Source organism: Hemibagrus wyckioides, linkage group LG27, assembly GCF_019097595.1.
Source record: "Hemibagrus wyckioides isolate EC202008001 linkage group LG27, SWU_Hwy_1.0, whole genome shotgun sequence".
Taxonomy (NCBI): domain Eukaryota; kingdom Metazoa; phylum Chordata; class Actinopteri; order Siluriformes; family Bagridae; genus Hemibagrus; species Hemibagrus wyckioides.
This window is the reverse complement of record NC_080736.1, coordinates 19,680,065-19,705,206: the sequence shown is the minus strand read 5'-3', so window position 1 is coordinate 19,705,206 and position 25,142 is coordinate 19,680,065. Positions and strand designations below refer to the sequence as shown.

General features: G+C 40.8%; 2 protein-coding genes across 2 annotated transcripts in view; both read left to right on the top strand.

Moving 5' to 3' along the window:
* The window catches only part of LOC131347599 (uncharacterized), a 30,843-nt gene extending 6,743 nt beyond the window's left edge, over window positions 1–24,100 (top strand). Inside the window, exons 4-10 of the mRNA XM_058381762.1 lie at window positions 19,340–19,453; window positions 19,825–20,489; window positions 20,839–21,318; window positions 22,165–22,500; window positions 22,577–22,801; window positions 23,495–23,734; window positions 23,823–24,100. Coding sequence (XP_058237745.1) covers window positions 21,144–21,318; window positions 22,165–22,500; window positions 22,577–22,801; window positions 23,495–23,734; window positions 23,823–24,100 — 1,254 coding nt within the window. The 5' untranslated portion in view covers window positions 19,340–19,453; window positions 19,825–20,489; window positions 20,839–21,143. The remainder of the gene's footprint in view (window positions 1–19,339; window positions 19,454–19,824; window positions 20,490–20,838; window positions 21,319–22,164; window positions 22,501–22,576; window positions 22,802–23,494; window positions 23,735–23,822) is intronic.
* LOC131347601 (uncharacterized) lies at window positions 803–10,352 on the top strand. Its single transcript, XM_058381763.1, has 8 exons — window positions 803–1,315; window positions 1,965–2,192; window positions 2,269–2,493; window positions 3,431–3,766; window positions 3,856–4,068; window positions 7,125–7,221; window positions 10,001–10,055; window positions 10,137–10,352. The coding sequence occupies exons 1-8, from the start codon at window positions 1,258–1,260 to the stop codon at window positions 10,350–10,352; spliced, it is 1,428 nt and encodes a 475-aa protein (XP_058237746.1). The 5' UTR covers window positions 803–1,257.
* Window positions 24,101–25,142: the final 1,042 nt, after the last annotated feature.

Below are 25,142 nucleotides of genomic sequence, written 5' to 3'. Positions count from 1 at the left end.
AGTGCCAATCCATCGCAGGACACACACACATTCACTCACTACAGGCAATTAAGAGACTCCAATCAGCCTAGAAGCATGTCTTTGGACTGTGGGAGGAAACCCACACGGGGAGGGGAGAATATCCAAACTCCACACACACAGTGAGCGGGAGCAAGACTCGAACCCAGGACGCAGGAGGCGAACGTGTTAAACACTAAGCCACCACTATCAGTATACTCAACTTAATTAGTTCCTGGATTTTGTATCACTGTAGTCTCTATGCAGGAAATGGGATTCATTTTGTGCCCCCTCCCCCCCTTCTCAAACCAAAGTTACACCCTTGTTTGGATTGATCAACTAACATTTTGACATGTTCATCTTATAATGGATTAAAAAGTGCTTCCAGTTGCAACTTTATTGACATATATGAAGTTGAAGAGGAATTATTAAAAACGGTTTTTATTTTGAGCATAGAGTAGGTCATGTTGAAGTGATCTGAGATGATTCAATTAACATTTTGAGTTATCAATTTTATAATGTTCATTTTATGGATTAAAAAAGTGCTTCCTGGCATAATTATATTGCCAGATATGGTGAGTTTGAAGTGGAATTATTAAAAAATTTCACAGTAAAATTGGTTGATCTTTATTGGGACCAGAGACTAGGTCATCCTGAAATGGACTGTAATGGTTTAATCAACTAACAAATGGGATTTTTATGAAAAATGATCATTTTGTATTAATTTATTGTTCGGTGGTGGTGGAGCTCGGGCCGCTCGCTTTCCTCTTTCAGCGCTATTACCGCTAAGTATCTAAAAGCCGCGCCCCTTAAATATAAGTGCGGCTAGTTTAACCGTGCTTTCAGGACTGCGGTGAAGCCACATAACACGTATCCCATCATTTTCTATCCGATTTCTCTGTCAAGAAAAAAAACACTTTATAGAGATTCGTTTTTGTAGCACAAAAGAAAAGAGTCTGGTGTAAGTGAGAGACGTTAATCACACTTGTATGTCTGTTCTCGTTCAATGAAAAGGAAGAGACTAATCTAAATGAGGGAGGTGTGACAATACACTTCTCAACTTCCGTGTGTTTACTGATGGAGTAATAAAGAAGCTCATAACTGCTTACGAGTGCAGTACGAGTGAAGGAGGAACAGGCTGATTAAAGACCGTTAATATTCATTATAAGAGTAAGATCGATTCATTTTGTATTTATGAGGATATTTTTGGTGTAAATTCTACACGTGGTGGATCTTCGAGTGTCAGCTGTCTGAAGGCTGATGTTTTCCAGAATGTTGAGAAATATTACAGTAGCAGCGATCCTCATGTTACTGACAGGTAAACTTTTCCCATATTTCATCTCTCTCTCCTGTTTTACTGTGCTGTTGTGCTTCTACTGCAATAATTCAGAAAAAATTCTCCACATGTCTGTGTGTTGTAGGATGTTGAAGAGTAAAACACACAAATTGTGGAGCACCAAAGAAAATAAATTATTGCATTATTATTATTCATTTTCTTTTGAAACTTAAATATACCAAATCATTATATTATGTTTACATGATCACGTAACTACATTTCGTTATGAATCTGTTATATAATGCATTCATGTCCCGCACCCTTCTTTATCTGTGTGGAAAACTTGTACTATAAATTCTATAAACCGGAATGAAGTTCAGGGGCGTTTTCAAACTGAGATCTAATTTTATTGTCGTTTTCACACGTCTTCTGGTCACACGCTATGTGTGTCTGAGAATAGCAGCATCAGATAACACTGTGGTTACAGTCTTGCTGGTCAGTGCACAAGTTATTACATGTTATTTAACTCATTTTACTTTGTACTTCTGGTGTGTGTGTGTTTGTGTGTGTGTGTGTGTTATAGGAGTTCAGACTCAGCACAGTGTAACTCTCTCCTCTCAGAGTCTATGTGTTGTTACTGGATCTACAGTAAAAATCCCCTGTAGATTTACAAAACCATATTACTCCACAGTCACAGAGAGAGAGTGGTATCGAGTCCAGAGCTCTGAAGGAGAACCACGAGACCTGAACAATGATCCAGAATACTCAGGACGAGTGTCTGTAAGCACCTGGTGGTCTGACTGTGAGCTGACAGTGAGGAATGTGAGAGTGAGTGAGTCTGGAGTTTATAACTTTAGATTTAAAACACAGAGCAGTGACTGGATATCAGCATCATCTGGAGTACAACTGACTGTTACAGGTAACACACACACACACACTTTATTGTGTAATATGCAGTGTGTATTTACAGTGATTTGGTACATAATTGTGTGTAGACTTGCAGGTGAAGGTGGATCCTAACACTGTGGGACAGAGAGAAGTGAAAGTGACCTGTAGCTCCACCTGCAGAATCAACACACACATTATCTACTGGTACAGGAATGGCCATTACATCAAATACACAAATGATGCCTCCATTGTTCTTGACTCCACCAGTCGATCTGATAAAGGCAGCTACTCCTGTGAGGTGTCTGGAACTGAACACCGCTCTCCTCCAGTGTGTAAGTGTCAAATCTGTCCCTCAGCATCCAACTGAAACATATAGCTCATATTAATGTCAATAAAACGTCATGATTTGCTCATACCATTGTTTCTGAAATGAAGATATATTAAAATCAGTGCTGGGATTGTGTGGATCATTTAATACTTTAATTAATGTTTAGCAAAGAATTAAATAATAACTCAGTTAATAATGATGGGGAATTTGTAATTTACAATGAACTGCCCTCATTCTCCACCAGTATATGTAATGGGAAACTATCCGATCAGCTCAGATCAGCTTTCTTGCAGCTCAAGAAATGTTGCGAACTTAATATTTCCACAGCTGATTCTCCATTCATACAGTGATAAGTTGAACGTTTTTTTTTTATTAATTCTGCATGGGATGTTACCTCCAGCAATAAAATCCTAAATGTAGTGAAAACACTATATTAAGATCACAGTAACAGGATCAGTGCTTTCCTTTAAAAACTGATGAGATTTTATTATACTGTTCTAATACACAGAACTAAACTAACCCATAAACACACTCAATGTTGGAAATGAATGTGTGTTTCTAGCAATGTGTGGTATATCTCAAACCAAGAACGAATCATCAATATAAGCTTCTGTTAGTTCTTTAGTAGGGCTTTAAACTTTGTGCATCAGTTCAGTGAGAATCTAGAGGTCCTGTACTCATTTTTGCGTGGTGTCTTTGGATGGGGAAATCACTCATTGCTTTGTTTGACTGGTGGTCTGGACATAATTGAGTAGTTTTTCAGGAAACAGTGGATGGTGAGTGAAGTGAAGTTACTTGAAGAATGAAGAGGTGGTTCATGGCAGTGCAAAGGAGTCTGAGTCTTTGCGTGAACCAGTCTTGATGTGGAGTCTTGAGCTCAGATCCTGCGTGACTCCTGTTAAATGTTGTCAAAGTTCAGGGTTAATCTTGTGTGTTTTCAGGTGTTTTCGATGAGAAGAGCTGCTGGAGTGTGTCTTATTCCACTCAGACTGTCTGCTCTCTGATTGGCTCATCAGTGGACCTACACAGTTATTACACCTTTCCTAATAATTACAAGGTCACAGAAGTCTTGTGGTTTATTAAAGAACTTGAGGATGTGAGAAAGGATGAGGAGTATCAGGGTCGAGTGCAGTACACACAGAGCTCCCAGAATGACTGTAGTCTGAGAATCACTAACCTGAGAGAGAGAGACGCTCAAACATACAGGTTCAGATTCTACACTGATGATCCTACAGGAAAATACACCGGAAAACCTGGAGTCACTCTGTCTGTCACAGGTAATGTCACACTATTATACATTTATTTAACTACATTTATACAGATGAAGGAAATGAAAGTAATTCTGAACCTAAATTCATATTTGTAGATCTTAGGGTTACAGTATCAAACAGGAATGGCAACAAGAAGCTGAGCTGCATCACCACCTGCTCTCTGTCTAATAACCCCACTTACATCTGGTACAAGAACAGACAGCGTGTTACTGACCAGGACAGAAATGAACTGTATGTCAGTAGTGGGAATGCAGGCAGCTACTCCTGTGCTGTAAGAGGACATGAGGAGCTTCGCTCTCCTGCTGTCTGTAAGAACTCACTTTAAACTTCACTCACTCTGTCATCATGGTGCTAAATGTAAAACCTTGAATTCTCATATCTCTAACTTTTTTAAAGATTTGAGGCCATTCAGATGCATGTAGATAGAAACTCCAAATAATAGTTTTATGTTTCAGTGTAAATTTTAAATATAAATCTAAATGTTCTGTAAACATTAAAAATACAGTTAATATTCATTTTAAAATGTGACATATAAATGTCCTTGTGGGGACCCCAGGGTAGAATAGGTCCCTAGAAAAAGGCAACAAATGGGGCAATTTGTAGGCTGTGAGTTGCGACCTGTGCCTGTGGAGGAAGAAGTCCTGGTGTTTGAGGAAAGGAATTAGCTGTGGCTTTTCCAGGACCAATACAATGCTTTGGTTCCAGCTTCACATAGATGGGTGGTTGGAAGGCCCTGATCCAATCAAGCTGCTATTCACAATGTGCCCTGGGTAGCTGTGGCATTTAAATCAGCCGTATGTTTCGCTTCCGTAAAGGCGGTGGCAATCGATCACTCGGAAATATTAGTTCTCTTTGCAAAAGTTTATCGTCATTATATTCTATATCTGCATATCTGTTCTGCAGCTATGGTCATCACCTGATAGGGCTTTGAGGTGGGCGGGGAGCAAAGATGATGAAACAAAATGTAAACAAATATGACAAACTAACAAACAAACCCTCAAACAGCAAATACTGGAATGGAATTCGGATGATGACATAAAAACTGGATGTGCACTAATAAAAAAATAAACTTTTACAGAGGTTTATTCTTTTAGAATCTTCTTTAGCTAATGTAGTACTTACAAAATTATCTCCATGTGCAATTCAAAATCTCCTGCAGAAACAGTTACGGACATAGAAAAAATCAGGTCAGATCTTGGTAGAATTCTCATTCAAATGCATGCTGAAAATCTGTTTAGAAAAATACTTTGGCCACTCTTCCAATGCAAGCTACCTTTCACTCACATCTGAACTGCAAGAGAGTAATAATTAGAACAAGAAGAGGATGTGAAGAGGATCTCAATAAAAAAAGATCAAATAATAAAGACTGGCACATATATCCTGTCTTTCAACAAACCTCAGCCTCCAGAATGGATCCATTTGGGATAGCTGAGCATTCCTGTTGACATTTTCATTCCTAATAGTCTACGATATTTCAGCCATCAGAACTTCTGCTAGATGCAATAACAAACCTATTTGTCATAACCGTAAAGAGAACTTTTGGTGGTGAGCCGACAGATACGGTTCCGATGCGTCTGGAGGTTGAGTGGAGAGATAGCGTGCCAATACTTTTGGAGGCGAGTGGTTATGTCACCAGAACACAAGTCACACAGTTCCTCACATTATGTTGAGCATTTTGATATGTCACGTGTATGTTGCGATAGTTTTGTAATTCCACTTATTTTCAGGGTTGACGTGCATGTGACATCACCAGAACACACATCAAGAAGTTCCCCTCATTGTGCTGAGCATTTTGATATGTCACAAGTGTATATTGCTGTAATTTTGTCATTACACTTAATAACGAATGAATTGATAGATAGATAGATAGATAGATAGATAGATAGATAGATAGATAGATAGATGAGGTGAGTGGATAGATAGGGTGCCAATACTATTGGAGGTGAGTGGAGACATCACCAGGACACATGTCACACAGTTCCCCACATTGTTCCAACCGTTTTGATATGTCACGTTTATGTGGCTGTAATTTTGCAGTTCATCTTATTTTGGGGGGTGGTGCACACGTGACGTCATCAGAACACATCACACACAGTTCTCCAAAGTTTGCTTGAGTGTTTGAGTGTTTTGACATGTCACATGCCCATGCTGCTGTAATTTTGCAGTTCCACTGGGGAATTGGCGGTTGGTGCTTAATAGTGATAATGGTTACTAGTAATAGTGTGCTTTGCATAGCAAGTGCCACTAACAAGCTTATTGAGCAAAACAGAATGTTGGCTCTTTCAAGTCAACATAATAACAGTGTATCAGCTGCAGCAGTAATAGGAGATCAACAATATGGCATTAGAATCATGGACCAAAGCTCTGTTTTCACGGTTGAGTTTTAAGAATTGTTCCTGGCTCTGGAAAAAAATGAGAAAAGAAAGGAACGGAACTTCCTAATTGCCTGTGATTCAAGATCTTGTCTATATATAATAACACATTATTGTAAAAACTGTCACCAAATTAGATCTTTTAATGGTGGAAATCTTTAATTTTGTCTTTTGCTGGATTCCAGGTCAGCCTTCTTACACTCTCCTAGTTGTTCACAGGACAGCTGAAGTTAGATGGGCACAAACCAGCAGTAATTAAGTGGCACCACAATGCCAGCAAGTCATGGTCCATGGTTTTATGGCTCCTGTGGCCAAATAATCAGAATTTCCTGCACAGTACTTTGTCCCTGGAACAGTATTCTTTATTCTGATAGCATACTCAGAATCCTACAATAAATTGTTGGTGCTGTTCAACTGTAGTCTAGACAAATCGCTTCATTTCACAATTTCACCTCACAATATTTTCACTGACACACAGAATAAATACATCTGAGCTGATAAATGTTTATAAAGCAGAGGTGGACAAAGTACACAACTTCCTTACTTGAGTGAAAGTACAGATACTACTGGTCAAACATTACTCCATTACAAGTAAAAGTACAGAAGTACTTGTTTTTAAAAGTACTTAATATATATATATAATTTACTCTTTGCATTTTACATAAGTTATATATATTTAGTAGACCATCCGGGAGTTTTTGGAATACTCTTTTCAACGATTTGGGGCATACTAATTCTATTTTCGAATACTATTTAGGGCACATAGTATGAGAATTTGGACATAGTATGAGAATATGTACTTCATTACTGTCCACCTGTGTTATAAAGACACAGATTTCACAGTTCTGACTTCTTCCTTCCTGTGTGTACCTCTCTGTGTGTTTCAGGTGTACTGGGTATAGAGTGTTGGGGTGTGACTTATACTCCTGAACATGTGTGTGCTCTGAAAAACACATCAATTGATCTTTCCTGCTCTTATAAATATCCTGCAGGCCTCACAGTGATAAAATCAGTGTGGTTCATTAAAGTGCAGGTTGGTGTTGAGCCTGAGGATGTGAGAAAGGATGAGGAGTATCAGGGTCGAGTGCAGTACACACAGAGCTCCCAGAATGACTGTAGTCTGAGAATCACTAACCTGAGAGAGAGAGACACTCAAACATACAGGTTCAGATTCTACACTAATGATCCTACAGGAAAATACACCGGAGAACCTGGAGTCACTCTGTCTGTCACAGGTAATGTCACACTATTATACATTTATTTAACTACATTTATACAGATGAAGGAAATGAAAGTAATTCTGAACCTAATGTAATATTTACAGATCTGAAGGTTACAGTATCAGACTCGGGTAGTGGACAAATCAAGCTGAACTGTAACACCACCTGCACTCTGTCTAACAACCCCACTTACATCTGGTACAAGAACGGACAGCGTGTGTCTGAGTGTAAATCTGCCTCCTGCTCTGTAGCTGCAGTCGTTGGTGTGGTCAGTTACAGCTGTGCTGTTGAAGGTCATGACAGTCTCCTCTCTCCTCCAGTGTGTGAGTGTGGATTTTACTCTCCTCAATCAGAATCCATCTACATGTCTATCAAACACTGATCCTGAACACACAGCAGCTGATTCAGGTGTTTTATTTCTAATCAGATTCCCCTACAAACACCAGAGCAGTGGTTCTTTCCTCTGGAGACACAGTGGAGGGAGATTCAGTGACTCTGAGCTGTAGCAGTGATGCAAACCCTCCTGTTCTCACCTACTCCTGGTTTAAGCAGAGTGCAGCTGCAGACACACTGCTGACAACAGGCCAGAATTACAGCATCAGCAACATCAGCTCCCAGGACAGTGGACTGTACTACTGCACTGCTCACCACCAGCTGGGAAACCACACCTCTACACCAACACACCTGGATGTGTTATGTGAGTATCATACCTTGATCTCAGTGTATTCATGCTGAATATTATCTGCACATACTTGGGAGTGTGACATGTACTAAATCTATATAATGCAGCTCAGCCTTGCAGCACATAAGGTCCAGACCAGTGGCGACCAGTCAGTAGGTGGCGCTGGGGTGCCACCCCCTTAAAGTTAGCCCGAGAAGAATGCTACTTTAACATGTTAACAATAACTATATCTTTTATAGTTATTTTAGTTATAAAATCATTTAGTCGTACTATTCCACTGTTAGTCATGTTATCCGAACCTGCCCACTTTTGTTGTTAGCGAATCAATATTGTTTTTATATATTTGGCCTCACGTATCATTACCGCTCAGCAGATTGTCAATTGACGGACAGGCACTGATTAATGTGGAGGCAAGGAAAAAATCTCAAAATGAAAGAAAATTTACTTTACAAAAACTCCCTTTCACAAGCATTCAGATGAAAAAAAGAAAAGAAGGAGCATGGAGCAGATCGACCCAATTTGCAAATTCAGCAGCAGTCAAGCGATGGTGGTCGAGCTTACACTCGGTGCTTTTCCAGAACTTCTTACTGAATGCATTGGCCATGAGGCCAGTGGAAAAGAGACTGGTGACTGAGATGACTGACTTTAACCAGAAGGTCTTTGAGAAATTTGCAAGCCACAAAGAAAGGAGAGCAAAATTTATTTTCAAATAGTGCCACTGGCCTGTGATTAGGCAACTTCCCAGTGTGTGTGTTTTTAATGATTACCTTCATTACTTCATTACTGATAATAAACCCACATTGAACTCAAATTCACTGATTCATAGTACATTTATTGCATGCTTTAACATAAACCACCTCCCCATTTTTTAGCACCAGCCACCACTGGTCCAGACTAAAAAGGCCTTGCCACAAAGAATTAAAACACTGTTGCATGCTTATAATTTTGCTTTCTCCTTGCTGTTTCATACAGATATATGTGCAGTGCAGGTGCCACTATTAAAAATTTGATGATAATTTCTACAGCTACAGGAAAAGGATTCTTGCTCCACAAAGTTATCCATCTTGAAATTATTATACTTGGACACATAGTGCCTTCACCCTTTTGTAATGTGCACTACACAGCCAGCAAAACCTTCATGCAACTTCTCCATATTAAGTTAAGGCATTTAAGGTCTTGATCTACTTCTGGAGGATTAGATGTTCATATGGCTTCATATAACTACCACAGACATTGTGCAGAGGTTTTGCAGGCAGTGTCACAAAGATGGCAGCTGTGTGAACTTCAACAACCACAATACTATACATACCTGCTGATCAAAACATTTACACACAGCTATGATGAAACCACAAACACGGTATGCGAGCTTGTACATTTACGAGGTGGTTTTGTAATATGTATTTCTTGAAAATCTACCCAATCAGATTCCCCTACAAACACCAGAGCAGTGGTTCTTCCCTCTGGAGACACAGTGGAGGGAGATTCAGTGACTCTGAGCTGTAGCAGTGATGCAAACCCTCCTGTTCTCACCTACTCCTGGTTTAAGCAGAGTGCAGCTGCAGACACACTGCTGACAACAGGCCAGAATTACAGCATCATGAACATCAGCTCCCAGGACAGTGGACTGTACTACTGCACTGCTCACAACCAGCTGGGAAACCACACCTCTACACCAACACACCTGGATGTGTTTGGTAAGTGCAGCATAAAACATTTACATAGCTGTATAAAGTAATAACAAAAATAAAGCCTAATATTGCTTATGACTTATGCTTATGAAGTTTCCAAGAACACAGTGTTAATGTTCATCATGGTGGGACTGTTTATCTTCTTGGCATTAACACTCATCCCAGGAGCTCTGTGGATGTGGTATGTAAAATGTGAACATACTGAATGTGTTTGAAACCTGATTTACAATTAAATACTTATTTACAATTACCATGAACACATGCTTCCTGTTTCTCAGGAAGAGGATGTGGAGCTCAGCTAATGACCACAGCAGCACTGGTGAGAGTGGACAGGTGAGTGTGGGTGAAAGGAGGAGGGACTGTTTGATCATGTGACGTGTTCAGATATAAACTTGATCCTCTGCTCGTTTTCAGCCTCAGCCTGATGCTATATATGAAAATATCTCAGCCTCAAACTGCAGAGTCGCCTCAGATGATCAGGATGACGTTCACTACTCCAGTGTTGTTATTAAACATTCCCACACACAGGAAGTGTCTCTGTCCCCCAGACTTCCTCCAGACACCACAGAGGAAGAGGATGTTCAGTACACTGCTGTGAACTTTAGCAGGAGCACTGCTGCCATCCAGTAAGCACATCTTCATCATTACACCAACACTAACTGTGCTGCTCAGTCAGCATCATTAAGTTCATTGTGACTGATTATAAATAAAGACTTTACACTATTCCTAAATCACCTCCTTTTGTTCCACAGACTTGTGACAGATGATTCATCTCAGATCTACAGCAAGGTCCAGAAAATCCCCAGACAAAGCAAAAGCTTAAAGAGATTTAATCGTTCTGTTCTGTATCCAAACTGAACAGAAAAAGCATTTCATCAGAGTAGCAGTATTGATGCTTCAGTAGTGTATTGTAGTGTTCACACAGTACTGTATGCTGTTTTACCTTAAAATTATGTATGTATGTTGAGATTTTTAAGAACAAAATCAGATTTAGGATTCTTTTTTTAGGATTCTTTATATATGCTTTCTTTATACATTCTTTTTTGCAATAATTATAAAACAGTTTTTTTGTTAATAATTGTTACTTTAACATTAAATCTCTATAGGTTTGCTGGTGGTTTCTTGGTGATAAATAGCTAACAATGTGTAGTTTGCTTGAAAATGGATCAGAGGTAAAACATCCTTCAAATTAACCCATATTTCCCATTTGACTTGCTCTAAAGCCAATTATGTTAGCTGCACTAGCATGACTCTTGGTTGTTTTTGCTAAACAGTTTACGCTAAATTGCGTTCTTCTGTTTAGGCCTTATAACAATGAAAGCAGGGATTCTTAATTTCAGCAGTGGTTTTAAAGACTGTTGCGTCACCCGTGAAGGCACTCATACAGACAAAGACTGTGGGTGGAGTGTGTGGGTGTGTGAGTACTGTCCAGTTATATTCCATATAGATTATTATTAGGATCCTGATCAGTGGCGGCCGGTCAATAGGGGGCGCTGGGGCCCCACCCCCTTAAAGTTAGCCAGAGAAGACTGCTACTTCAACACGTTAACAATAATTATATATTTTAATAATGAAATAAAATCATTTAGTAGTACTATGCCACTGTTAGTTATATTATCATTTATTTAAAATAAAAAACAAAACAAAACTGCATGTCATTCATTTGGTGTGTGCAGGTCGCCGGACAACGGAGTGTGTATGTAGGTCCGTAAAGATTTGATGTATGTGACTTGAGGCTGAGTTCTGACTGGCTTGTTTCAAATTTTCTTTGAACCCACCCATTTTTGTTGTTAGCCAATCAATATTGTTTTTTATATATTTGGCCTCATGTGATCGGACCATTCTCAATGAGTCTCATTACTGCTCAGCAGATTGTCAGTTGATGGACAGGTACTGATTAATGTGGAAGCAAGGGAAAACTCTCGAGATGAAAGAAAATTTACTTTACAAATATACCCTTTCACAAGGCGTTTGGATTAAGAAAAGAAAAGAATCAAGGAGCTTGGACCAGATCGACCCAATTTGCAAATTCAGCAGCAGTCAAGTGATGGCGGTCAAGCTTCACTTGGTGCTTTTCCAGCACTTCTTATTGAATGCATTGGCCATGCTGTCGATAGAAAAGAGACTTTAACCAGAAGGTCTTTGAGAAATTGGCAAGCCAGAAAGAAAGGAGGTCTGTGATTAGGTAACTTTCCAGTGTGTGTGTGTGTTTTAATGATTACCTTTATTACTTCATTAATGATAATATACCCACAATGAACTTAAATTCACTGATTCATTCATACATTCGTAGTTTTATTGCATGCTTGAACAGTTGACTTTAACAGTAACATTTTCAATATTTTATCTTAGCAGTAATTATACATAATCACCTGATAAATGGTTATTTACAGTCCTGCATTACTAACAGTTTGAAGTTTGTTTCTAATTGTTAAGAAGGTGCTGAGTTTATAGTTTCTGCTGTAGCTCAAATGACATGCTTGTTCTATTATGCTATTGTTTCCATATTAAAAAACACCTAATAATGAGAATCATTTGTAAAAACTTTGTTTATTTCTACTGGCTTGAAGTGCCACTAGCCACCAAGTCTGCTCCTTTTTCCATTTAATTATCAAACTCTATCTACTGTATCTGTACAGATAGAGTAAAAACAGAGAAGCTTTCTCCATATTCGTTTGTAAACCCAAGGGCAGCTGATTAACTCAAGGAACATTTAAATTTGAAAAAACTCTTTGATGAACTCATCAGTCCATTTTCGTACATAAAGGTGGCTGTAAATAGCTGCTACATGGCACTAACTTTTTCAGTGGATGATGCTGGTGATCCTGCTAAAAATCCTGCACCAAAGAAACTAACCTGGATAAATTTTTGATCATAGCACGTCAGACACCCGAGGAACACCGCTCCCACTTAATGTTTGCTGCAGTTTTCCAAGGCCATCTTATCACCAGCAAGCAGCAACTGAAGGACTTTATCCACCAGTGTATTTAACCATTTAGGGATAAAATGGTGGTAGAACAGAGAACTGTGGTGCTGGGGCTCCAAAGCCAGCAATACAGACCCGGTTCCCATCTCGCCATTCTTTGTTTCTCTCGCCACAGGGAGAACATACTGTACTCAACAGAGCAGGAACCTACCACATATCAGTTAGTATTCAAGGGAGTACATATCAGGCCTTGGTATAACCTGAGCACTGCCCACCAAAGCCAAAGATTCATTGTGGGACACTGGGAAATGCACTGTTGGTGATGATGAAGTTTGTGCGCAAGGATGTTCACAAATATCTGCTTATGCCAGTCAGGATTAAATTCTAAGGGAAAAAGGCATAAAGTAAAGGTTGTGTTATTCCTTGTGTTATGCCTCATCCATCCACTAATTCTCAGGATAAACTGGCCATTCCCTGTGGGAATTTCCACTTCGAGCACTTGTATGACAAGACCCTAAGACATGGTTGGCCAATTCAGCCCAGTTTATGCTATTCCACCTGTACTTTCCGATTGTTAAGGATAGGTTATGTAGAGTGATGCAGGGCTAGGCACATCATGCTAGCATCCAGTTTTATGGAATTACTCTTTGGCATTATCTCCCGAATTGAGATCCCGAACGGGATCCAGACTGACAAGGGCCCTGGCATTTACCATCCACAGATGGACAGGTTGGTTGAACAGGAGAATAAAATTCTTAAAAATATAATTTCTACATTCATTCATGATGATTCATGTAAATGTGATAAGTGATAAGCTTGAGCCCCTATTATTTGTAGTACCAGAGGTCCCTCAAGCCTGCACAATGGTTTTCCTAATTCAAATTAGTGTAAAGACACAGCCTTGTGGCATCACAGATGTCATTAAAAAAATTGATAGAAGGAACCGAAGGAAAACATATTTTGAGGTCACTCTGGAATCTACTATAACATACATTTCTCTTTGAATAATCATTTACATATCCCATCCATATGACAGTTGGGCAGCCAACTCTGGGGATCTTTCCTCCATTCAATGCTTTGTTTAAGAGTATCACCTCCAGGTTTTTGTATTGTCATACCAGGGAGTTGACACCTGTGAAGTCTACCTCCCCTTGGGGGTTTTTGTTTAAGAGTATCACCTCTAGGCTTTTGTATTGTCACACCCTCAAGGCCTGCCCACTCAAGACCTTTAAAACTGTAACGCATGTTCCTTTTCACTGGACTTGGTGACTACAGTACCACTGAAGCATGTTCTGATCTCCAATAAAACATTCCTGCTGAACACTACTTCAGAATCCTCTGGTCTGCTTTGGTGAATTCACAACAGGACCTTCTACCGGCAAAAATTACATTCGTTATGTTCTTGACCTCAGAGCAAAACTCCACACTTTAAGTAACATAACTTGCACAGGGTTAAAAAAAAAGACTTGTTTTACTACCCATGTCAAGGTCAAAGTGGCAAGGAGTCTTCGAGGTCACAGTGAGTCGAAGAAGTTGACTATTATGTCAGGTGAATGGATAGAGACTATGCACTTCAAACACACCATCTCCTGAACCTGTGGAGAGAGGTGGACCCATGTGGCTCTGATGATGGTGGTTCTAGAGAGATAGGAGTTTGGGTCAGGGGTAAGTCCAAATAGCATGTCCTAGTTTACCCTTGTCCTCTTTAGAGACCACCTTTCACTGTCCCAGAGAGCACAGAAAGGCAGGTTGCAAGGGAAAATTTCTGATATGTTTTTGTCTCTACCAGGTCACTTAGACCTCCTTAAACACCACACTGAGATGCCTCCATGCGTGATTGTGCACAGCTGCCTATACCGGTGGCTTGACCGATGAAAAATATGATTCATAAGGAGCTCAAGGCTGTGCTCAACATGAGCAATCTGGTGATCTTGGTGCCCAGGGGTTGGTCTTTTTTGGTGAGTCAATACTGTGTCAGTAGGTTAGGTTCAGCTTATATTAATTTGAAAATTTATCAATTATTGACAAACTAATCAATTATTCCAATTCCAATGTATTACACTTCCTTTTAGGTTATTCCAGTATCACTTCAACATCTTATTGACAGAATCCTTTGCTTGTGCAACGCATATGCTTCTGTTTATTTAGATGATATTATCACTTCTAATGATTGGCAGCAACATCTACAACATATAAGAGCAATCCCAAATTGATACGCAGAATCCAAGAATCCTTGTTGGCATTCTGTGAAATTGACCTGATATTTCTCTCCCTTTTGTTCTGCAGACAGATGTGTCAGAAAGCGGCCTAGAGGCTGTTTTGTCCTAGGAGAAGGAGGGGGAGAAGCAATGTACATCAACCGGATGCTCAGGTCCAGCATGAGTACAGCATGATCGGGGAAGAGTTTCTGGCCATTTAGTTGGTGGTCCTCAGCCTCCAATACTACCTACTGGGATGCCTTTTAACCCTCTTTTCCAATCTTGCCCTGCTTTAATAGCTCCATGGTATGAAAGATGTCAGCATGTTGGTATCTGGCACTTTTAATTCAAGGTGGCCCACGGCCCAGGGTTGCAGTTGGTTGTGGTGGATGAACTCTCCTTCCATGGGGGGAATCAGCTACAGGATGGATATCATGCACCAGCCGTGCATGACGAACTACGGAAATAGCTTTGCAATCTCGACTGGATGCGGAGACCAGGCCCCCAGTCCTTGACATTGCCCATTGCTGAGTCAACGGAAGCGGTGCATGAGAAAGCGGAAGCGCAGCGAGTGGGCGGGTGGCCGTGCTAGGCTAAAAACAAACCACAGCCAGCTGGTGCTTCCATCCATATTTCTATACAATGTCTGCTCCCTGGACAATAAACTGGACTACATCTGACTCCAGTGAACTACACGGTGTGAGTACAGAGACTGCTGCATGTATGTTTTTACAGAGACGTGGCTCAGCGACAGAGTTCCGGATGCCACCATTCAGCTAGACAGGCTAACTGCGTTTCACGCCGCTCTGTGTGGTAAGACTCACAGGGGTGGCTTGTGTGTCTACATCAATGCAGAATGATGCAAGAACTCTGTGCTTGCTTCTAACTACCGCTAGTGGAATTTGTGACTTTTAGATGCAGACCATTTTATTTACCACAAGAATTCACCACCAAATTCATTTTCGCAGTGTACATTCCCCCCAGCACTAATGCTAAGGAGGCTCTGCAGAGCTATTAGCGAGTTGCAGAATGCTCACCCTGATGGACTTTTTATTATCGCCTGAGATGCCAACCATGCAAATCTGAAGTCCGTTCTTCCTAAAATCAGTATGTGGACTTTGCAACCAGAGGAGTGAATGTGCTGGATATTGTTTACACAAATATTGCCTGCGCGTACCATGCGGAGCTCCACCCTCACCTCGGCTACTCAGAACACATCTCTGTTATATTGATTCCAGCATACAGACCACTTGTCAGACGCGAAACAGGTTACAGGTTCCTGAAACAGGTTAAAACCTGGCCATGAGGAGCCTGGTATCTCATGACTGTTTTGAATGCACTGACTGGGGCATGTTCAGGGAGGCTGCAACCAATGGTGAAACCACAGACTTAGGAGAGAGGAATAAACCTAATCAGTGACCAACTACATTTGCAAGTGCATCGATGATGTGACTGTCTCCAAGTCCATCACCACACGACCCAAGCAGAAGCGGTGACACTCGGCACATGTGGCAAGGCATCCAGTCGATCACCAACTAAAGGACAGCTTCACCTGCCTGTGACAGTGATGCCTTCCTTGCAGAGTGCTCACGGAATGTGCAGAACAGCTAGCAGATGTCTTCACTGACATCTTCAACATCTCCTTGTCTTCAGGCATCGTCCCTATATGCCTAAAGACCACCACCATCATTCCCGTGCCGCGTCCCTGAGGCCCATCATCGCACTATAGAGGAGGAAGTAGAGTGAATGCTAAAAAAAGGGATAATAGAGGAATCTGCCAGCCCATGGTCTAGCCCTATTGTGGTGGTGCCCAAGCCCGACGGGTCCCTCCTTGTCTGTAATGACTTCTAGAGGCTCAACCAAATCTCAGAGTTTGACTCCTACCCCCTCCCTCATGTGGATGACCTCATGGAGCGGCTGGGAAAGGCCCAGTTTGTTTCCACCCTTGACCTCACCAAAGGCTATTGGCAGGTAGCCCTATCCTATGATTTGGGCACCACCAAGCCCAAATCAACCTTCACCACCTCCGGGGGCCACTGGCAGTATCGAGTCCTGCCTTTTGGTCAGCACAGAGGCCCAGCGACATTCAGACAAGAAGCAGTTTTTAATGTAAAATGAACAGTTCAAATTTTTAGTTGATCAAATCGACGTATAGCAGTTCATAATGACCTACTCTATGCTCAAGATAAAGATCAACCATTATTAATGTGGAATTGTAAAGTAATTACTTTAAAATCCAACATCACCATATATGCCAATCTAATTCACCCAGGAGGAAATTTTCAATTCATTATAAAATAAAAACAGAGAGAAATCCCTCAGTAACTTTTACCTCAGACTTCCCCTGAGGAGGATATATAAGGATTTTGCTTATATATTTTATCACCTGCTGTGTGCTCCAAGGTAAACCATACAGTTTGAGTTTTCAATGATGATGATCAAACTCACATAAAACGTATCCCATCATTCTCTGGTCTCAACACTGACCATTCACCATCGTGTTATTCTTACCACTAAGAAGACTTGGTGTGTATGAAACAATGTGTATGAGAAATATGGGACACACATTTTTCAATACACAACAATCCTGTAGTATAAGGAAAGTATGGCAACACTGTTTGTTTACTAGGGTGTTGATATGCTAACTTAGTTGGTTGCTAGGGTATGCTAACATGCTGCTGGTTGGTCGCTATGATATTTCATGTATACATTTACATTTTTTACATTCCAGAGTGATGTAAAAAAGTGTCTCTATCAGTGAATACATCAACACTGGTTCACTGGTCACATACTTGGGATATCTTCAGCCTAAGAAGAACACTATGCTGTCTCTGTTCAGGGAAAATCAGGAGTATCAGGGTCGAGTGCAGTACACACAGAGCTCCCAGAATGACTGTAGTCTGAGAATCACTAACCTGAGAGAGAGAGACGCTCAAACATACAGGTTCAGATTGTACACTGATCCTGCAGGAAAATACACCGGAGAACCTGGAGTCATTCTGTCTGTCACAGGTAATGTCACATTTACATGACAAAATTATGATGAATCACATGAAACCAGTTTATTCTTTGCAGATCTGAAGGTTACAGTATCAGACTCGGGTAGTGGACAAATCAAGCTGAACTGTAACACCACCTGCACTCTGTCTAACAACCCCACTTACATCTGGTACAAGAACGGACAGCGTGTGTCTGAGTGTAAATCTGCCTCCTGCTCTGTAGCTGCAGTCGTTGGTGCGGTCAGTTACAGCTGTGCTGTTGAAGGCCATGACAGTCTCCTCTCTCCTCCAGTGTGTGAGTGTGGATTTTACTCTCCTCAATCAGAGTCCATCTACATGTCTATCAAACACTGATCCTGAACACACAGCAGCTGATTCAGGTGTTTTATTTCTAATCAGATTCCCCTACAAACCCCAGAGCAGTGGTTCTTCCCTCTGGAGACACAGTGGAGGGAGATTCAGTGACTCTGAGCTGTAGCAGTGATGCAAACCCTCCTGTTCTCACCTACTCCTGGTTTAAGCAGAGTGCAGCTGCAGACACACTGCTGACAACAGGCCAGAATTACAGCATCAGCTACATCAGCTCCCAGCACAGTGGACTGTACTACTGCACTGCTCACAACCAGCTGGGAAACCACACCTCTACACCAACACACCTGGATGTGTTGGTTAAGTGTTCTGTCTGCTAAATAAATCAGAGGTTTACTGGGATTTAATTCATTCAGTTTATGCTTGTTTAAAAATTGTTTATTTTTCACAGTTAAAAGTTTTGTGCTAAAAGATTTTCTTTATCTCAGCTGTAGTGTGGAAGCTGCATGCTGTATGGGGAGCTGCTGCTGCACTCGTTCCTGCTCTGCTTCTCTCTCTTATTATCGCTGTCCTGTGTGTTAAGTGTGTGACTGAATTATTTTTATATTCCTTAAGTTACCTTAATTATAATCTGGAAGTAAACATTAGTTGAATTCATTAGGAACAGATTTGAACAGCCTGGGTTTAATATCCTTTGTGTGAACAGGAGGAAGAAAAGATCAGAGAGAGACACTCAGGTACCGAGAGAACTTTTCACTTCATGTCTTTATCATCATGAAGCTCTACATAAAGTTCCTATAAATCTGTTATTGAATAAAAGCTAAAGAGGTTTTCTCTTCATCTCTCTCTCTCTCAGCACTGAACCTAATGACTGTGTCCCCTGAATATGACACACTGCAAGTAAGAATAGTGTTTGTGTGTGTGTGTGTGTGTGTGTGTGTGTGTGTGTGTGTTAGCAAGACAGACACTGGATGGTGCAAATTAATAAAACTAGCTTATATGTCCTCTTAAGCAGTTGCAAAGCCCACTGTCACTGCCACCACTCTTTCACTAGATGTTTTTATTTTATTTTGCCTTTCATATTTTCTCATCAGTCATCTTGCTTAGATTGATCCAGATGTTTTGGATTTATCACAGTTGTAGTGTTTATTACAGAGTGTAATGAGATTTTTTTTCCCATTTCAGAATGTGGCTTCAGTAAAGAGAAGAACTCCAGAACTGGAGAATGATCACTAACAGCTGAGTTTGGTTATTGACTTTACATTCAGCATCATGACCAGAACAGGAAGGATGCTCAGGGTGAGAGATTTAGGATTAGACTTGAACAGAATTAACTCATTTCAATTTTAAGTAATTGTCATTTGTTTGTTATTCAGGCAGCTGTTTTTGTTGTCTTTTTGCATGTTTAATATATTATACACACACACACACACATAAATATATATCAACTGTAGTAGCCTGTGGAAATCCTTCACATTTTCTACTATATCATGATTTTTCTCAATGTTTCTTTACTCGCTTGATCTGTTAAAGCAGTGAATACCGACCTCCATGAAGATTTTAATATGCTGGATTTGTTACTGTAAAATCTTTCAAATATTTCTTTTGGCAAAAATAAAATTGAGCTTATGAGCATTTACAAAGTGTTTTTTTTTATTTACTGTTTACAGGTTCTTCAAACAGCAGTACAGTGCTATCCAGGTAATTGCTGTGGTGGTGTTAGGTGGTTGGTATGGTTATTCCAGTGGTTTGCTAGCATGTGGCTGGCTGGTTGCTGTGATATTTCAGGTGCTTTTTATGGTGTTGCTAGTTGGTTGCTAGTATGTTGGTAGATGGTTCTCATGATATTCCAACCTTGATTCCAATCTTGACAAAAAGAACAGGCTCACTATTTGTATGGTATAATTCCTGTATATTTTGTAGGATCTAAGAAGAACAGTATGCTGTCTCTGTCAAGAAAAATCACTTAATCACTAAAGAAAAAATCTTGTGTAAGAAAGGAAAGTTAGTCTCATTTAAAAAAAAGGAAGAGACTAAGCTAAATTTAGGAGGTATGATGACACAACATGTTTCTCAACTTCTGTGTCTTTACTGTTAGAGTCATAAAGAAGCTCATAACTGCTTACGAGTGCAGTACGAGTGAAGGAGGAACAGGCTGATTAAAGACCGTTAATATTCATTATAAGAGTAAGATCGATTCATTTTGTATTTATGAGGATATTTTTGGTGTAAATTCTACACGTGGTGGATCTTCGAGTGTCAGCTGTCTGAAGGCTGATGTTTTCCAGAATGTTGAGAAATATTACAGTAGCAGCGATCCTCATGTTACTGACAGGTAAACTTTTCATATATTTCAGCTCTCTCTATGTTGTGATTTTACTGCAATAATTCAGAAAAAGCTCTCCACATGTCTGTGTTTGGAAGTATTTTATAAATTTGATGCGATTTGGGTGTAGAGAAGAACATTTGTAGGATGTTGGAGAGTAAAAGACAAAAGTTATGGAGCAAGAAAGAAGATGAATTATTGCAAATTCATTTGAAACATAAATATCATCAAATCATTATATTATTTTTACATCATTAAATAATTATGTATCTATTATTTATAACTCATACACTGATCAGGCATAACATTATGACCACCTGGCTAATATTGTGTTGGTCCTCTTTTGCTGACAAAACAGCCCTGACCCGTCAAGGCATGGACTCCACTACATCCCTGAAGGTGTGCTGTGGTATCTGGCACCAAGATGTTAGCAGCAGATCCTTTAAGTCCTGTAAGTTGCGAGGTGGGGCCTCCATGGACCGTGCTTGTTTGTCCAGTACATCCCACAGATGCTCAAGTGGATTGAGATCTGGGGAATTTGGAGGCCAAGTCAACACCTCAAACTTATTGTGCTCATCAAACCATTTCTGAAATATTTCTGCTTTGTGGCACGATGCATTATCCTGTTGAAAGAGGCCACAGCCATCAGGGAATACTGTTTCCATGAAAGGGTGTACATGGTCTGCAACAATGCTTAGGTCGGTGGTACGTGTCAAGGTAACATCCATATGGATGGCAGGACCCAAGGTTTCCCAGCAGTACACTGCCCAAAGCATGACACTTCCTCCTCCAGCTTGCCTTCTTCCCACAGTGCATCCTGGTGCCATGTGTTCCCCAGGTAGGCAACACACACACACACACACACACACACACACCCAACCATCCACGTGATGTAAAAGAAAACGTGATTCATCAGACCAGGCCAACTTCTTCCATTGCTCCGTGGTCCGGTTCTGATGCTCATGTACCCGTTGTTGGCACTTTCGGCGGTACACAGAGGTCAGTGTGGGCACCCTGACTGGTCTGCGGCTATGTAGCAACAAACTGTGATGTTCTGACCCCTTTCTACCAGAACCAGCATTAACTTCTTCAGCAATCTGAGCAACAAAGCAATGTCTGTTGGATCGGATCACACGGGCCAGCCTTTGCTTCCCACGTGCATCAATGAGCCTAGGCTGTCCATGACCCTGTCGCCGGTTCACCGCTGTTCCTTCCTTGGACCACTTTTGATAGATACTGACCACTGCAGACTGGGAACACCTCACACTGCAGTTTTGGAGATGCTCTGATGCAGTTTTCTAGCCATCATAATTTGGCCCTTCATCAAACTCGCTCAAATCCTTATGCTTGCCCATTTTTTCTGCTTCTAACACATCAACTTTGAGGACAAAATGTTCACCTGCTGTCTAATATATCCCACCCACTAACAGGTGCCATGATGAGGGGATAATGAGTGTTATTCACTTCATCTGTAGGTGGCAATAATGTTGTGCCTAATCAGGGTGTATATATATATATATATATATATATATATATATATAAGTTCTGTCATTTCCACACGTCTTTGGCTCAAACGCTATATGTGACTGCATAGAGCAGTTAACACTGTGGTTACAGTCTTGCTGGTCATTGCTTTACATTCTTAACTCATTTTACTTTGTGCTTATATGTGTGTGTATTACAGGAGTTCAGACTCAGCACAGTGTAACTCTCTCCTCTCAGAGTCTATGTGTTGTTACTAGATCTACAGTAAAAATCCCCTGTAGTTTTACAAAACCTGATCAGTCCACAGTCACAGAGAGAGAGTGGTATCGAGTCCAGAGCTCTGAAGGAGAACCACGAGACCTGAACAATGATCCAGAATACTCAGGACGAGTGTCTGTAAGCACCTGGTGGTCTGACTGTGAGCTGACAGTGAGGAATGTGAGAGTGAGTGACTCTGGAGTTTATAACTTTAGATTTAAAACACAGAGCAGTGACTGGATATCAGCATCATCTGGAGTACAACTGACTGTTACAGGTAACACACACACACACACTTTATTGTGTAATATGCAGTGTGTATTTACAGTGATTTGGTACATAATTGTGTGTAGACTTGCAGCTGAAGGTGGATCCTAACACTGTGGGACAGAGAGAAGTGAAAGTGACCTGTAGCTCCACCTGCAGAATCAACACACACTATTTCTACTGGTACAGGAATGGCCATTACATCAAATACACAAATGATGCCTCCATTGTTCTTGACTCCACCAGTCGATATGTTGAAGGCAGCTACTCCTGTAAGGTGTATGAGACTGAACACCGCTCTCCTCCAGTGTGTAAGTGTCAAATCTGTCCCTCAGCATCCAACTGAAACCAGTAACTCATATTACAGTTATTAAAACATCATGATTTACTTATAGTATTGTTTCTGATATGGAGACTTAATTTTATAATTTTTTTAATGATTAAAAATTAGTCATGAGATGGTGTGTATCATCTAGAATTTTAATTAATGATTTAAGCCGATTTGTAATGTCTATCTATTCTTGGCCTATGGCATGAATCAATACGTTTGATTCCCTCGTGCTGAGAGGGTCTTGGTCAGAGTTGCTCTCACACTCTCCCAGTTGTTCACAGGACAGGTGAAGTTAGATGGGCACAAACCAGCAGTAAATAACTGATTCCACAGTGTCCGTGGTTTTATGGCTCTTGTGGCCAAATAATCAGAACAGTGTTCTTTATTCTGGTGCACTCAGAATCCTACAGTAAATTGTTGGTGCTGTTCAACTGTAGTTAAACGTCTCGCTTCATATCACAATTACACTTCACAATATTTTCATTGACAGTCAAAACAAACAGGTCTGAGCTGATGTTCAGAGAAACATATAATTTCCTTCCTGTGTGTACCTCTCTGTGTGTTTCAGGTGTACTGGGTATAGAATGTTGGGGTGTGACTTATACTCCTGAACATGTGTGTGCTCTGAAAAACACATCGATTAATCTTTCCTGCTCTTATAAATATCCTGCAGGCCTCACAGTGATAAAATCAGTGTGGTTCATTAAAGAGCAGATTAAAGTTGAGCCTGAGGATCTGACAGAGGATGAGGAGTATCAGGGTCGAGTGCAGTACACACAGAGCTCCCAGAATGACTGTAGTCTGAGAATCACTAACCTGAGAGAGAGAGACGCTCGAACATACAGGTTCAGATTCTACACTGATCCTACAGGAAAATACACCGGAAAACCTGGAGTCACTCTGTCTGTCACAGGTAATGTCACACTATTATACATTTATTTAACTACATTTATACAGATGAAGTAATGAATGTAATTCTGAACATAGATTAATATTTGCAGATCTGAAGGTTACAGTATCAGACTCGGGTAGTGGACAAATCAAGCTGAACTGTATCACCACCTGCTCTCTGTCTAACAACCCCACTTACATCTGGTACAAGAACGGACAGCGTGTGTCTGAGTGTAAATCTGCCTCCTGCTCTGTAGCTGCAGTCGGTGGTGTGGTCAGTTACAGCTGTGCTGTTGAAGGTCATGACAGTCTCCTCTCTCCTCCAGTGTGTGAGTGTGGATTTTACTCTCCTCAATCAGAGTCCATCTACATGTCTATCAAACACTGATCCTGAACACACAGCAGCTGATTCAGGTGTTTTATTTCTAATCAGATTCCCCTAAAAACACCAGAGCAGTGGTTCTTCCCTCTGGAGACACAGTGGAGGGAGATTCAGTGACTCTGAGCTGTAGCAGTGATGCAAACCCTCCTGTTCTCACCTACTCCTGGTTTAAGCAGAGTGCAGCTGCAGACACACTGCTGACAACAGGCCAGAATTACAGCATCAGCAACATCAGCTCCCAGGACAGTGGACTGTACTACTGCACTGCTCACCACCAGCTGGGAAACCACACCTCTACACCAACACACCTGGATGTGTTTGGTAAGTGCACCATAAAATATTTACATAGCTGTATAAAGTAATAACAAAAATAAAGCCTCAAATTGCTTATGATTTTTTTTTCTGAAGGCTCAAAGAACACAGTGTTAATGTTCATCATGGTGGGACTGTTTGTCTTCTTGGCATTAACACTCATCCCAGGAGCTCTGTGGATGTGGTATGTAAAATGTGAACACAATGAATGTGTTTGAAACCTGATTTACAATTAAATACTTATTTACAGTTAGCATGAACACATGCTTCCTGTTTCTCAGGAAGAGGAAGAGGAGCTCAGCTAATGACCACAGCAGCACTGGTGAGAGTGGACAGGTGAGTGTGGGTGAAAGGAGGAGGGACTGTTTGATCATGTGACGTGTTCAGATATAAACTTTATCCTCTGCTCGTTTTCAGCCTGAGTCTGATGCTGTATATGAAACTATCTCAGACTCAAACCACAGCAGAAGAGTCGCCTCAGATGATCAGAATGATGTTCACTACGCCAGTGTTGTTATTAAACGCCCTCTGACACAGGAAGTGCCTCTGTCCCCCAGACTTCCTCCAGACACCACAGAGGAAGAGGATGTTCAGTACGCTGCTGTGAACGTTAGCAGGAGCACTGCTGCCATCCAATGAGCAAATCATCATCATTACAACACTAACTGTGCTGCTCAGTCAACATCATTAAGTTCTTTAAGTAACTGATTATAAATTTAACACTTTACACTATTCC